This window comes from Gymnoscopelus braueri, assembly GCF_963280865.1.
Source record: "Gymnoscopelus braueri genome assembly, chromosome: 12".
Lineage (NCBI taxonomy): Eukaryota > Metazoa > Chordata > Actinopteri > Myctophiformes > Myctophidae > Gymnoscopelus > Gymnoscopelus braueri.
Window position 1 is genome coordinate 6,137,455 of NC_137614.1, and position 15,929 is coordinate 6,153,383.

The window sequence follows — 15,929 nt, forward strand, 5'->3', positions numbered from 1 at the left end:
GGCTACAAATTATTTGGGGAGTTAGGTTTACAAATTAGGATAAGATTCAGGTTGTGGTCAAGGTTAGGATAAATCATTTATAGGTTAGGTTTAAGTTTTGTTGTTGGAGTTATGACTGATTTACACTTACGTGGCGCACCGGGTCTCATGCACTGAAAATAGCCGATCTACAAGCTCATAGTGCGGCACTTGTAGATCTGCTATTTTCTGAAAGATCTTGAAAATATGTGCAAATCTTTGAAGATATATATATTTTTTAAAGCAAACATTTGTAACTCAAATCTTTGCTTCTGGGGGTCCCTGGAACAAAATATTTTGAGATGGGGGTCCGCAGCCAAGTACATATCATTTTGGGGGTCCTTGACATGAAAAAGTTTGAGAACCACTGATATTATTATAGCAACATTATTTTTTTCAAAAAACTGTTAGGATTTAGAAGACATTTGTAGAATCCCCAGAAGCAAAGATTTGAGTTAAAATGATCGCTTAAAAAAAAATGCATATATTCAGATAGATATACACACATTTTCCACCATTTAAAAAATAGCCAAAGAAATCTTAAAATGAAACACAGATGCGTTCTTTAGTTTTTAAAATGCTCCAAAATAAAAAAAATTCATTCATAGAATCGGCATCCTAAAATGTTGATGTCCTCACAAGTATATTTACACAAGTGTGTGTGTGTGTGTGTGTGTGTGTGTGTGTGTGTGTGTGTGTGTGTGTGTGTGTGTGTGTGTGTGTGTGTGTGTGTGTGTGTGTGTGTGTGTGTGTGTGTGTGTGTGTGTGTGTGTGTGTGTGTGTGTGTGTGTGTGTGTGTGTGTGTGTGTGTGTGTGTGTGTGTGGTTACGGTAGGGGGGAACTTACTTTGGTCACCATGGTAAGTCCCAGCAGATAGCTTATAGTACATATGATGGCTATGAAGATCTCGCGGCGGTAACCCTTCCTTAGGAGGGACGGATACAAATCCACCAGGGAGGTGATTTGTCCTTCCACTTCAACAAACTGAGAGGGGGGAGGGGGGGAGAAAAAAAGACCACCGTTAAAACTTTCAGTCGCCAAAGACAGCACAGCAGTTAAATATACAGGTTACAGGTCAAGTAGAAATGATAGAAAGACATGACAATTCAATGCAACATCATCGATAATTGGCAAAAAAACTATTACTATATACTGTACAACATGCAATATACAACATACAGCGCTATAGGCTACACCCTCGCTATAACACTATACCCCTTTACTCACAAAGAGAGAAAGTCACTTTGTAGAGTAGGTCAGTGTTTCCCAAATATGTCTATGGGTCATGACTAAATAAATATCCCTCTTTTAGAGCACACAAGCTTTAATTCTGCCTATGCGGTGGATTCTAACAATGCTTTTCAATGGGAATGGAGCGTTTTTTTGCAGATATCCGCGAATGGCAACAAACTCCGTTCCAATTGAAAAGCATTGGTAGACTCCGCCAAATCACTGGTATATTGTTTCAGTATAACATTCCACAGGAAGGTTATTTTTCACAACTTCTAAATGTATTTATTTATTTATGTATTTTAAAGTTAATACATTACGTTTCTTACACTACGTTTCTTTTATAGGGCATAGCAGTGGCGGCCATTTTGTGGTGCCACAGACAGAAAACACATGCATTTTTCCCATAAAGATGTTCGAAAATATTCATATTAATTATTGTAAGCCTGGAACCAAGCCATCCAGGCTCCTGGTGAATCATGACAATAAAACATTTGATTCTGTGTCAAAACATATTTGAATATTTACTCATAGTATATACTATATTTAATAAATACCCTTTTTTGTGGTTTTCAAATATCTTTTTGACACAGAATCAAATGTGTTATGGTCATGATCCACCAGGAGCCTGGATGGCTTGGTTCCAGGCTTAAAAGCACCCAAACCCGGAAGAAGCAGGAAAAAAGGGAGTATACGTGCTGCTGGGTGAGCAGCTTCATTGAAATGATTTGGCCGGGGATTTCCACAGTACCTGCTCTAACTCTATGTGTGTAGCTCTAACTCTATGGGTGTAGCGCACCGAAAGCCAGAGCATGCTTCTGTCTGGTGGCCAATCTTTGGTCTGAACTAGGATGTAGTCTCTGTCATATTGTATGTCTGTACAAACCAGTGATTAGAGATTAGAGAATGACTGCCGTCTTTGTTTTAACCCATTAAGACCTGAGGCCGATTCTACAAAAATGTCTTCTAAATCCAGACAGTTTTCAGAGTTGCTATATCAGTATCAACCTGTTCATGTCAAGGACCTCCAACATTATCATGTAATTTTGGCCGCCGACCCAAAAAATATTTTGAGATGGGGGTCGGAAGCAAAGATTTTAGTTTAAAATGTTTGCTTTAAAAAATATATACATTCAAAGCATTGCACAAAAGTTCAACATTTTTCAAAAAGTGGTCACACAGATGCGTTCCCGGTTTTAATGGGTCAAGTAATGAGAAGAGACTTTTTAAACAAGGCAAGCCTCCTTTCTGGAACACTGGTCGCTGCTCGTTCTCTCTCGCTCGCTCTCTGCCCCCCCCCCCCTCCCCTCTCTCTCTCTCCTTATCTCTCTCTTTCCCACTCCCCTCTCCTATCTTGCCCCCCCCCCCCACCTCTCTCTCTCTTTCCCTCTCTCTCTCACATCTCACTCCCCTCCACCCCTCCCCTCCCCTCCCTCTTCCTCTCATTACTTCCAGTGCTCCTCCTGTCCAGACAGGCTGAATAATTCAATACCAAACCGTTTTTCTAACGGCAGACAGAAACATTTCAGGGCACAATGGCCTCCATGTAATAAACCATATCGTCTTCATGAGCACACGCTGAGAATGTGCTTTGGGTTTCTCTCTCCCCCCGCCGCCGCCTCCTCCTCCTCCTCCTCCTCCTCCTCTTCCCATCCAATAAACCATTACAAGCAGTCTTCACATAGTGCTGGGACATATGTAATGACCATGACTACAATACCGTATTCAGCTCTGTCTCGGCTGCATGCGATGTATGCATGTATGTACAGTATGGTCAAGAGGAAACACACCCACATGCAGTACAGTACAGCAGGGGTCTTCAACAGGGGGTCCGGGACCCCTAGGGGGTCCTTAGAGCTACTACAGGGGGTCCGCAAAATCTTTGTGTGATACGATTTGTTTTTTTGTACATTAACCACTTGAACCGTAGTATCCCTATTCTGAGGAGAACTTTAGCCAAAAATAGCTGATCTACAAGCTCACAACGAGCTTGTAGATCAGCTATTTTTGGCAAAGAGATATAGGTATAGAGGGAAAACGGAGAAGACCAAGTTAAAAAAAAAAGTTTAATCTGAAACACAATTTTATACAATATAGAGGGGGTCCCTGCTTTATCTCGCTCTCAGCTAGGGGGTCCTTGGCCTGAAAACGTTGAAGACCCCTGCAGTAAAGCAATGGTTCTCAAAGTGGGGTCCGGGGACCCCCAGGGGTCCTTGGTGGGGGGGATACCAGGGGGTCCCCAGCGAAATTAGTTAATATACTGTAGCTTCATAAGCATTTTAACCACTTTAATCATATTTTATACTTTGGCTATTTTTGAAAAATCTTGAAAATGTGAGCAAATCTTTGAATATTTATTATGTTTTTAAAGCGAACAGTCGTAACTCAAATCTTTGCTTCTGGGGGGTCCCTGGAACAAAATATTTTGAGATGGGGGTCCGCGGTCAAATACATATCATTTTGGGGGTCCTTGACATGACAAAGTTTGAGAACCAATGCAGTACAGTACAGTAGAGTGGTGGAAGAAGAACTTAAACTTTTACCACTTAACCATTAAGACCTGAGGCCGATTCTAAAAGTCCTTCTCAATCAGCCGTTCTCAAACTTTTTCGTGCCACAAGGATCCCCAAAATGATATGTATTTGGCAGCGGACCCCCCCATCTGAAAAGGTTGGTTTTCCCAGAAAGAAAATGCAGATGTACAAGCGCAGCACACAAATGTCGCACACAAATGCCAACGCTAAAATCTAAAATGACACCGATTTTTTATGGGTCAAGTAAAGTTAGCAAAACCACAATAAAGAAATACTCTTTTACAAGTAAAAGGCCTGTGTCTTAATGGTAAATGGTGCGTTTTATATATTTAGTCTTCAAGCTCACATTGTGTCGCGTTGTGAGCTTGTAGATCTGCTATTTTGGAAATAGCCCAAGTATAATGTAGGGCTTAATTGGTTGATGTGTGTTTCAAAATCTACAAAGTTAATTGTTTCCGATAACTAGTACCTCATAATTGTGCAGTACTTGGGGAGTAAATGTACTAACAGTAAAGTTACTTTTCCACCGCTGAGTGCGCGCATGCACATCCTTAGTGGACTTCCATGGGAGCGCTGCATGCGCTCCCATGGAATAGCATGCTGGCTAAAGTATTTTGCATGTGCTCAATTTTAGAATATCTGATCTCGCATTTGGCAGGAGACGAGGACTTGGCCACGTGTGCGAGACTGAGTTACTGTAGCAGGAGAGGTAGAATTACACTTGGAAGTGGGAAATGTGATCGTGGAAGATCCCCCTGGAGTCTCTACACTTTATGTTTTGTCTCCTAGCTTATCTTATCTTAATCAAACGGCCCCGGACTGGGCTGGCGGTGCGCGAGCGCGCAAACCTCCGATCAAATCTTAAGTTCACTGGTTCTCTCAAAGTGGCGTCCGGGACCTCCGGGACACCCCCCCCCCTCTCCCCCAAGGGGTCCTTGAGGGGGTTCCCCAGCTAAATGATTGATAACTCTGAGAGTGTACAAGTTGTTCAATTGTACACGCTCTATGGCTATTGGGGGGGGGGGCTTTGTTTATGGTTGAAATGAAAAGGTTTGAGAATCACTGATCTAGATCAGTAGTTCTCAACATAGGGTCTAATGGGGACGGACCCCCAGGGGTCCTTGGGGGAGTTTTCCAGGACATCCCCCAGCTATTGACAGTTAGGAACCAAATGGACCCTTGCGGGTCTGTAACTTCCGAGAGCGTACAAATCCATTCGGGATCATTTAACTCCAGAGATGGGCCCTTACGGGTCCATTTGGTTCTCGTGGTTAAATGATCACAAATGGATTTTACAGTATAGATTGGAGTCCAACAGACACAAATCTTATAAAATGGGGGTCTGTGGCCTAATGCATATAAAAATAGGGGTCCATGAAATGAGAATCTCTTTGCGAACCTTTGCGAAGAATGGATTCTGTCAATGACAGTGGTTCTCAAACGTTCTCATGTCAAGGATCCCCAACTTGACACTTATTAGCCCGAGGAACCCCATTTGAAAATATATGCCAGGGACCCCCATAACAGAAGATGTTTACGGCTCTCAACCATTTTAATTTCAAGGACCCCCAGTTTGACATGCATTAGAGGCTACGGACCCCCATTTAATGGCATTTCTATCTCTGAGACCCCAATTTATATTGTAAAATCAATGTTAATTTAACTCTGAGAGTGTACAAATGGAACCAAATGGACCTGTTAGGGTCCATTTGGTTACATTTGTACAGGGTATAAGTACAGGGTATAAGTACATTGTATAAGCTACAGACCCATAAGGGTCCATTTGGTTCCTAACTATCCATCATTTAGCGAGGGACCCCCTGGAACCCCCTCAAGGACCCCTGGGGGTCCCCAGACCCCACTTTGAGAACCAATGCCTTAAACCCCACACTATATACTTTGTTGACCAAGGTCCCCCAGCGGTATATATTTGGCCCACAAAGGATAGACGTGCTGTGACGCGCTGTGAGTTTGTAGATCGTAATTTTGTCATGACATGTCCAGAATAGGGATGCTATGGTTCATGTGGTTAACGCATAGCACTAGGGTGACCCCATAGCCAAAATGGTTAGGGTGCCACATACCACATGGGCAAAATGAGTCACTGGTTCCATTCCCGGATGTCCTCAGAGTTACTACAGGGGGTCCGTCAAATCTTTGTGTGATAGGATATATTCTTTTTACATTAACCACTTGAACCCTATAGCATCCCTATTCTGAGAACTTTAGCCAAAAATAGCCGATCTACAAGCTCACAACGCCTCGCGTGAGCTTGTTGATCGGCTATTTTCAGCAAAGAGGTTTGGTGTAGAGGGAAAAGGAGCATACCAAGTACAGAGTGAAAGGTCAAGTTTACTAAGTATTGACGGTTTAAATGGTTAAATGTCTGAAAATACACATAAAAAGGATAATTCACCCCCAAAATAACTTTTTTTCTATGGATTAGTCACCCCATGGAGACTTGAATTCATGGATATTTTTTTGTTTTTGTCTCATTCCTATGCCAATACTTTGATCACCGGCAGCGGTTCCGGTAGGAGACACAAAGAGTCTCCTTTGTGTCTCCTACCGGAACCGCTGCCTACTGGTCCGTTGGTCATCAAAATATTGGCTTAGGAATGCGACAAAAACTAAAAATATCCATGAATTTAAGTCTCCATGGGGTGACAAATCCATAGAAAAACTTTTTTGGGTGAACTATCCCTTTACCATGAATCCAACATACACTGATGCTGTCAAACAATTAAACTATATTAAATCTATGAAAAGGTTTAATCTGCAACACAATTTTAGACAACATGTAGTGGGGGGTCCCTGCTTCATCTCTCTGTCGAACGTTGAAGACCCCTGTTCTATGGTATTTGAATAACTTTAGGGCTAATGTCTGGTGGTCATTATACTCTGTCTATAATCAAGGGGAGTGAGGTCTAGAGGGAGTGTTGCCAGATGTACGATAATTATCGTATTTGTACCATAATTTTACCCTCTGTACGATCAATGCCAAACATTTCCAAATGCATGATAATTTCGCCATATCACAAAAAAGTGTGTGAATTTCCTGCTGGTTCAGAATCCGGTTTTGCTTTTCAAAATAAGTCAGTAAATCAGTAAATCTGACCCTAGATCTGTACTTAGCATTAAGGCATTAAAAACACCGGTCGTCTGTCTTTCCAGTCCAGTTTCAGGATTAGTTTTCTTTAAAATACGATAATGTTAAGCCTCCGGTACGATAATTTAACATTTTCCATCTGACAACACTGGGCATTAGGGGTACACCTGCTGTTGAACCCCCTGGAGTTTTTTTTTGCTATTTCTTTATTTTATTTTAATGTTTTATGCTTTTCTTTATTGTTAAACTATTTGTACTTTTTCTGTAATTGCCTTTCATGTCATGAAAGGTGCTGTACAAATAAAGTTTATTATTCAACAAAACCTTTAGCCCCTTCCACCCAACCCTGTGATGACATTATCATCCCCACCCACGTTTCTCAAGGTATAAATAAGGATTGTCACACATAGTCCCATTCAGGTATGCGGTCAGGCGCAAGCTTGGCTCAGTCCATGGTAATAACATATCCTGTGTTTGTAAAACTGTAATGAAACATGGTAATAAATTACCAATAAATGTTTTATTTCATAGTCTCCGCCAGACAGGACAGACGAAGGCCAGAGAGTATGTTTTTTTTGCTCTTGTCCATCGCGTGACAGAACACTCTGCAACCAAAAAAAAAAACCTACGTCTCGCCAGGCGAGATTGAGATCTCGAGATTTCAATCTCTTCTAGCCAGACCTCCGTTTTTTTCTTCTTTTTTTTCCCGGTTGCATAGTGTTCTGTCACTATGAACGTCAGATCTCTCTCACAAAAAAAAAAAGAGTATTAAAATACGCGATCTAGCGCAAGGCCTATTCGCGCACGTTTTAAGCTGTGGTGGACCCGGGATGGAGTTATGAAACTTTTCTACTGTACCATCCATCCTAGGATATCATAACATCATAGAAAAGGTAAGAAAACCGTGGTCCAAAATTCCCCTTTAACAACCAATACTTACAGTAACAGGAGAATAATTTTTTATTATTAAGATCAAAAGCCATATACTAGACCCTCCAGAAAAATGCAATTATGCGATCGCAGAATTTACCGCATAATCAGCAAAATGGCGCATAATTATGTGTGGGTAACGTTTTTTGTTTTCAAAAAGGCCGCATCGCATCGCATAATATGCGCTTTGCATCGCATATTTCTGCATATTTCGCATATTGCCGCATATTTCACAACTTTTCGCATATTTTGCAACTTCCCGCAATTTCACAGCATAAAATTGCAATAAACCCCGCATATTTCATCGCAAAATCAAGGATTTTAGCCTGCATAATCAAGGATTTTTGACCACGTTTTTCTGGAGGGTCTAATATACACAATAATTCACCATCATCTAAGACAGTGGCTCTCCAAGTGAGGGGGTTCCAGGGGGTCCCCAGCCAAATTGATAGTTAAGAACCAAATTGACCCTCATGTGTCTGTAACTCTGAGAGTGTACAAATGGAACCAAATGGACCGGCCTAATGCATATCAAACTGTGGGGGTCCTTGACATTAAAATGGTGGGGAGTCACTGACATAGCTATAAAAAAATCTGCTCTCATGGGGCGTCCCTGCCGAATCTTTTCAAATGGGGGGTCCGCGAGCTACTATATGTCAATTTGGGGGTAATTGACATGAACAAGCTTGAGAACCAGTGATCTAAGGCATTGGTTCTCAAAGTGGGGTCCGGGGACCCCCAGGGGTCCTTGAGGGAGTTCCAGGGGGTCCCCAGCTAAATGATGGAGAGTTAGGAACCAAATGGACCCTTATGGGTCTGTAACTCTGAGTGTACAAATGGAACACTCTCAGAGTTAAATTAACATTGATTTTACAATATAAATTGGGGTCCCAGAGATAGAAATGTTGTTAAATGGGAGTCTGTAGCCTAATGCATGTCAAACTGGGGGTCCTTGAAAATTAAAATGGTTGAGAATCACTCCTAGCACCGTAAAAAATCTTCTCTTATGGGGGTCCCATAAGAGACCCCCAAATATCATATTTGGGGGTCCTTGACATGAACAGGCTTGAGAACCAGTGATCTCTGAGGAAACTCCTTACCCATAACCTAAATACGGGGACATTTAAAATACTTTGCAGAGTGATGAGCTGCGATCCTTGTCCGCCAGTCATATGAAACCTCGCTCGGCGCTCCTCGACGTGGATCATAGAGCTCGTAAATCACCTTCACACACGCGCTTCTGTGACAGGAGATCCCTTATACTGCCCTGGACCGCCTCAGGCTTAATTTACACCCCGTCATGCTACGCCTACGCGCGCTGTCACTTGCCAGAGAGAGCAGATCTACAAGCTCGGTTGTGTTCTTTTTGGCAAGCGACAGCGTCGTACTACAGGGTATAAATTAGGCTTAGTGGATCTGGGAGACGTCTATGTTAAGCTTCTCTAAAGAGCACCACGACTGACGGGTTTGATCCGACCGCTCTCTCCTCCTGTTGCCAAGGAAACCAGACAACAAGACGGGCCTATTAATAAATAATAATAACCTGGCCTGGCTTCCACGTGGATCCGTGTGGACGTTCATGGGGAACAGTATGATGTCACTCAGTCATCTATGATGTCAGTGCTATGACGTCAGTGCCAGTGTTGATTTCGTCGACTAAAACTATGACTAAACATTTTGTCGACTACCTTTTTTCACTGACGAAAACTACATAAAAACTAAGCTACGATGACTAAAACTAAGACTAAATATATTGACAATTTCGTCAACAAATAAAAACTAGACTAAAATGATGAAAGAGATCCAGTAGAACTAAAAGACAAGTCATTTTATGGTTGGTTGCGCTCGGGTGTGGAGCTCTGCTCTGCGCGACACATTGTGAGCTTGTAGATCTGCTATTTTCAGCATGGAACCAAGTATAAAATCAGCCATTACGACACCATCAAAGCTTGTAGATCTGCTATATTTTTTTCACCTCAGAAAAGGGATGCTAGGGTTCAAGTGGTTAAGGTAAAATAAAAAGTCCTATCACACAAAGATTTGGCCGACCCCTTGTAGTAACTCTGAGGACCCCCTAGGGGTCCCGGACCCCCTGTTGAAGACCCCTGGTCTATACCAACAAAGAACTGTATAGGGGCGCTGATGGCCTAGTGGTTAAGGCGCATACCACACATAGGCTCTAATGCAGCCTGACAGCGAGTCGGCGAGTTCGATTCCCGAGCCCGGCGACCTTTGCTGTGTGTCTCTCCCCATTTCTCTCTCCCCCGTTTCCTGTCAAACTCAACTGTATCATCTGTACAATCCAGTTAAGGCAGACAAGCCCCCCAAAACATCTTTAACCCATTCAATCCGGGTTTATCTGTGTCACTTTAGATTTCTTTGGCTATTCAAAAAATAGCAGATATTCAAGCTGATATACAAGCCGAGCTTGTAGATCTGCTATTTTTGAAAAGAAAATCGTGAAAATGTGTGCAAATCTTTATATATACATACATTTTTAAGTAAAATCTTTGCTTTGGCATGGGGGTCCCTGGAACAATATATTTTGAGATGGGGGTCCGCGCGAATACATATCATTTTGGGGGTCCTAGAAGTTTAAGAACCACTGATATTATAGAAACATACGTTTAAAAAATGTTTTTTCCCAAAAGCAAAGATTTTAGTTCAAAATGTTTGCTTTAAGAAATATTGATTTGCACAAAAAAAATCACGATGTTTCCCAGCAAAAAATTGCAAATCAAAGCCATGAGCTTGTAGATCTGCTATTTTAGTATAAAACAATGGTTATAGCTAAAAATCTTAAAATGACACAGTCTATGCGTTCCCGGATTTAATGGTTCAAAGAACAGTATGGTGTACATATACACTGCAGGCCCACACGCTCACTGACCTGACTGTCCAGACCCAGGAGCAGAAGCATGATGAAAAACAGAACTGCCCAGAAGGTGGGCAGCGGCATCATGGACACGGCTTTAGGGTAGGCGATGAAGGCCAAGCCAGGACCTGAAAAAAGGCAAAGAGAGAAGGGGAGGGAGGAGAAGAGGCAGAGGATAGGAATTAGTCCAACCTCAGCTGGATGTCAGCTTGGACGGCAAGGGGGAATCGGAAAAATTAAGTGTAAAAAGCCTCATTTATACTTCGTCAAGACGACGGTGCATAAATTAAAGCATCAATTCCTACACTAACGGAGCCTCAGCAGACTTGCCATACAATAACAAATGCAACAGTAAAATACAATGGCTGAGTTACTGTAAAAACTAAAATGGAAGAGAACAACTGCAGCCTAATTCGTGCCTTGTCGTGCGACCGCGTCGCTGGCCCGAAAACAACAGATTTTTACGTTGTTTTTGACGAGCGATGCGGTAATACGATAAAGTACAAACGACAGGCTTTATTGCTGCTTGGTTTTGACTATGTGTTGTTTGCTGGCCCAGGTGTGTGTGTGTAAGAAACTAGCAGAGAAAACTGCTCCAGAGAATTAAGAGGAAGAAGCTACTCAATGTCATTCTCCGGTTATCTTTTACATGTTTACTTGCTGGACAATTATGAACAGAGCAGAAGAGGCCGTCTTCAAACCCGTGGACTAATTCAACAGGGTATAAGAAAAGAGCAACAATGGACACAAAATGTCAGCAATCACATATAAGGACAAGAGCAAAAACAGCCCATCAGTGTTTAATGCACAATAGCAATAGCGTCTATGGCCCTCCCCTCCCCCTGTACTTTACATTATATTATGAAATATAACAACAAAAACAACAATACGGTATATGCAAATTGTCCACATTAAAGTTGCAGTATGTCGGTTTTTGTGTTCAAATAAGTGTTAAATAGCTCGACGTTATGATAGTAATCATTGCTATTAGAGTGTTTGTTCGATGACAGGGGTCTCCCCCGTCTCTCCAGGACTTTAGTAAATAGAAAATACATTTTCGGGTCGGGATATCAATTTAATCCAATCAGGAGAGAGAACTCGGAGGATACAGGATAAATAAGTGAAATTGGAGCTGATAACATTTAGCATTAGATTAGAAATAGAATTGAGCAGACAAAACTGGAACAACCCACCTGAAAATGTATTTTCTGTTTATTAAAGAGCTGGAGAGAACCCATGTTACTGAACAAACACTCTGTAGCAATGATTACCATCACAATATAGAGCTTGCACTTTTTTTCCCCCCACAAAAACCTTTTTCTTTTAACCAAAACAATATCACTTACACTACCTTTCAAATAGTGTTTACACAGTGCTCCTGCATTTCTTTTGGGTACAGTATACATGTAATTATCATACAACCATGATCTTTTTTTCATTTAGTTTTTACACCATAATAATAATATCCAACTCAGGAGGAGAAAAGCATGGATGTTGTAATTTGAATTAGAACAGAGCGAGCATGCTGAAAGAAGATGCATCTCCTTCAAAAAGGTCCACAAAAAACCATATCAAGGAATATAGGGAGAGAAACAGAACCGATAGATAGATAGATAGATAGAGTCCACCTCAGAGGTCCACAGCTTGTTTAATAACTGGGCTTTACCGTACAATGGCGGTTGGTCACAAAAATAACACATGGCGAGAGCGATGAGCACACAGCTTTGCGCATATGAGCCAACAGAATAATAATGGCAATACGTGTTTATTTATAACAATTACGACACCCCAGTAACCAGTGCCTCTGTGATTTTTATTGTTTCTCCACAGATTACGGAGGCTATTGTTATGCTAGATACTGCAAAGTCCCATGGTGCCAATATGCTTATGAATGCAACTCATGAAAGAAAAGTTGACTAAATCGTTGGTTTCTCAATATGGGGGTCCAACCAGGGAGTCCAAATGGACCCTTAAAGGAGTAGTTCACCCAAAAGTTACTTATTTTCTGTCAATTACACACCCCATGAAGCCTTGAATTCATGTAGATTTTTTAGTTTTTTCGCATTTCTAAGCCAATAATTGACTGGCGGAGTCTCCGGTAGGCTTAGAAATGCGACAAAAACAAATAAAGTATCCATGAATTCAAGGCTTCATGGGGTGTGTAATTGATAGAAAATAAGTAATTTGTTGGGTGAACTACTCCTTTAATGGTCTGTAACTCTGAGGGTGTATACAAATGGAACCAAATGGACCCTTATTGGTCTACAGTACCAAATGGAACAAAATCCATTTGTACACTCTCAAGAGTTAAATTTATACAGATTATTTTACATCCCAGAGATTACAATTTTGTATTAAAATGGGGGTCCGTGGCCTAATGCTTATCAAGGGTCCTTGAAATTAAAAAGGGTTATAAATCGTTGGACTTAAATGCCATGGAGTGACTGTGGAAATGCTGGTACATCATCAGGGCCTTTGAACACAGGTGGCTGTGGCTCGGAACACCTGCAATAATCATGACGATGAAAAAAAAAAACAGCTCTTTAACCCAGCGGGTTCAAACACGCGACACTCGAGACCAATTGGATCTTAATCTGTCCTCAAGCAGAGGTGGAACACCAGTGATACCCAAGACCAAAAAACAATTCTGTTTCTTTGAGGGATTCAAGGAGTGTGCAATGGCCGATACCTCTACATTTCAGCATTGTCGTTTGAGAGAGCGCTAATACAGCATTTTCTTTTTTCATCCTCTAAAATTTGTATCTGTTCGTTGACTAAAATCTTTTTCCAGCATCCAATAGACTCTTTTCACAGCGGCCATTTTGATGGGCCAACACAGCTGAAGGTAATAATTGTGTATATATGTTTCACTGTGCAGCTCCTGTTTACGCTCAACAAAAAAACCTCAACAGCTTGCAGCTGTGTTTACCTGTCTAAAAATGGCCGCTGTGGAAAGGGGTCCCATTGTCTTTTGTCTTTTTTTTTTTTTCCTTTACGTTGTTCAGTAGCAGTGCCCACCATCACTGCTACCATGACCGTTGTTGTACCCCTCATACCTGACTCTGCCACATCGGCAATGTCCACCCCTTGCTCTTGTGCCATGAAGCCCAGGACGGAAAATATAGCGAAGCCAGACACAAAACTGGTACCGCTGTTGAGGCCTCCCAGCAGCAAACAGTCCCTATGTCACACATATGTCATGGAGGTTGTTAATGAACACACACGGAACCGAAGTTCCCATTTTTTTTTCTTTTTTTTTTCGACACGTGTTTGTCGTCACTACTACAGTTCCCCCACTAGCCCGGCAGAAAGGCGCTCACCTGTAGCAGTTGTATTTGTATTTGTTGTAGCTTCCCAGAGACGTCATGGCCCCCAGACAGATGGCATAGGAGAAGAAGATCTGAGTTCCCGCATCGATCCACACCTGAGGGGCAACGGCAGAGGTGGAGAGGTACTTTTACTTTACGATTGTTTCCATTTTTCAAATACTACATCTCAGAGGCAAATATTGTACCGCTCCAATACAATTACTTGGGGAAAAATGATAATAATAATAATCAATTATTTCATTATTTTTACATTTTCCCAAAATATTATAAAAGAATTATGAAAAAAGTAATAGAAAAAACACTGTCTCCTCACGCATTAAAAGGACAATATCAGTCACCAGAACCAAGGACAGGTGTTTTCACTATCTATCATGGTTAAAATGGAGTTTGAAGTTACAATGGGTTTGTTTAGAAAGGGGGCGTGTCTGTTAAAATGAATTTTAAATACTGAATCAAGCAACTTAAAAACTGTCCGGGGTGCTCTTTTAAGCCCAGGTAAACGTTAACATTATCCCAAACATGTTTGAAAGTGAAATATCCCTTTAAGCCCTATTTTATACTTTGGCTATTCGAAAATAGCTGATCTTGTAGATCTGCTATTTACCCAAAAAACTTGGTACTTTTACTTTGTTACTGTAAGTATATTTTGATCCCAATACTTGTGTACTTTTACTCACATCAGATTTTGAAAAGAGTACTTTTACTTATGTAAAACAACTGATTACTACTTCCACTCCTGGGTAACAGTAATTATTTTGGTTTATTTATTCTTTATTTAGTGCCATTGAGACTTTGATCTTTTTTTGCACGTCTCCATTTTGCAAAAGGTTGTGCATGTTTTGACTTCTGCCACAGTCCATTACAGACTAGATTATATTACATTTGTGCAATGACATTTGGGATTCAACATTTGATTCACGACTTTGGAAATGTCATCATGGGCTTTCCATGTCTAGTTAATCAAATGCAAAAGCGATAGGGCTGGCAGAGGGAAAACAGCAAGATTAAAAGGCTAATCAGCAGTGCACAGCAATAAGAAGGAGGGGAAAAAACACTTTGCAAAGTGGAAAGCTAGTTAATTAAGGCCAATGCCTACATACACACAAAACATAAATTATATCATTATATAACATTGCAGCTTCTATTCATATGATGCTTATTGGGACCCTTGAGGTCTTAAGCAGAATGTAATTGGACAGAAAAACCACTTGATGTTGTGGAATTATTGAACCACTTGTACTCCATGAAGCCTAATTAACGCTCATTACTTTAAAACAATCAATATTTCAACGGAATGCATTGGGGACTATCTGACAGGGGGGAGGGGGGAAGAGAAAGAGAAAGAGAGAGAGAGAGCGAGAGAGCGAGAGCGAGAGAGAGCTATGTTTTTGTAAGCAACTAGCGTCTAGGAACAATTCATGTCCCATAAAGAACCTATTTATGTCTGCTCGCAGATGCTGTTCATAGGCCATCTACATGCCTGAGGACGTTTTTTTACAAGTGCGTAGCTCGAACTGACAGTTACATTTTTGACAAATCTTCATTTATGGATCATGGCAAAAAATATATATTTTCAGATGAGGGTCTGCGGCCATTCGGCCAAATACATATGAATTTGTTTATTTTTACAAGTATAAAGTTATTAAATATGCCAGTCATTTCTTTGTATATGTAGGTTGTCATATCTGCCCTGTGCAACTTCAAAACCTCAAAGCCAAACAGAAATGTGATTTTTATTCATAATTAAGTCCAAGTGTTCAAGGACAAAAACACAATTATGTGTGCGACAATTCATCGTCACGTATAATTTCATAATTGTGACAGCCCTACTGATTGCTACAGACAGGGAACAGAGGGCGAGTGTAGAGCAGTGGTTCTCAACCAGTGGGCCGGGACCCCCAGGG

The 15,929-nt window shown here is 41.2% G+C and overlaps 1 protein-coding gene across 1 annotated transcript in view; it reads right to left on the minus strand.

Moving 5' to 3' along the window:
- Window positions 1–15,929, minus strand: part of LOC308097465 (sodium- and chloride-dependent taurine transporter-like) — a gene marked incomplete at its 5' end in the record, with an annotated part of 50,635 nt that overhangs the window by 10,966 nt on the left and 23,740 nt on the right. Inside the window, 4 exon segments of the mRNA XM_080445228.1 lie at window positions 865–1,002; window positions 10,712–10,824; window positions 13,753–13,877; window positions 14,017–14,120. Of these exon segments, the coding sequence (XP_080301354.1) occupies window positions 865–1,002; window positions 10,712–10,824; window positions 13,753–13,877; window positions 14,017–14,120 (480 nt within the window).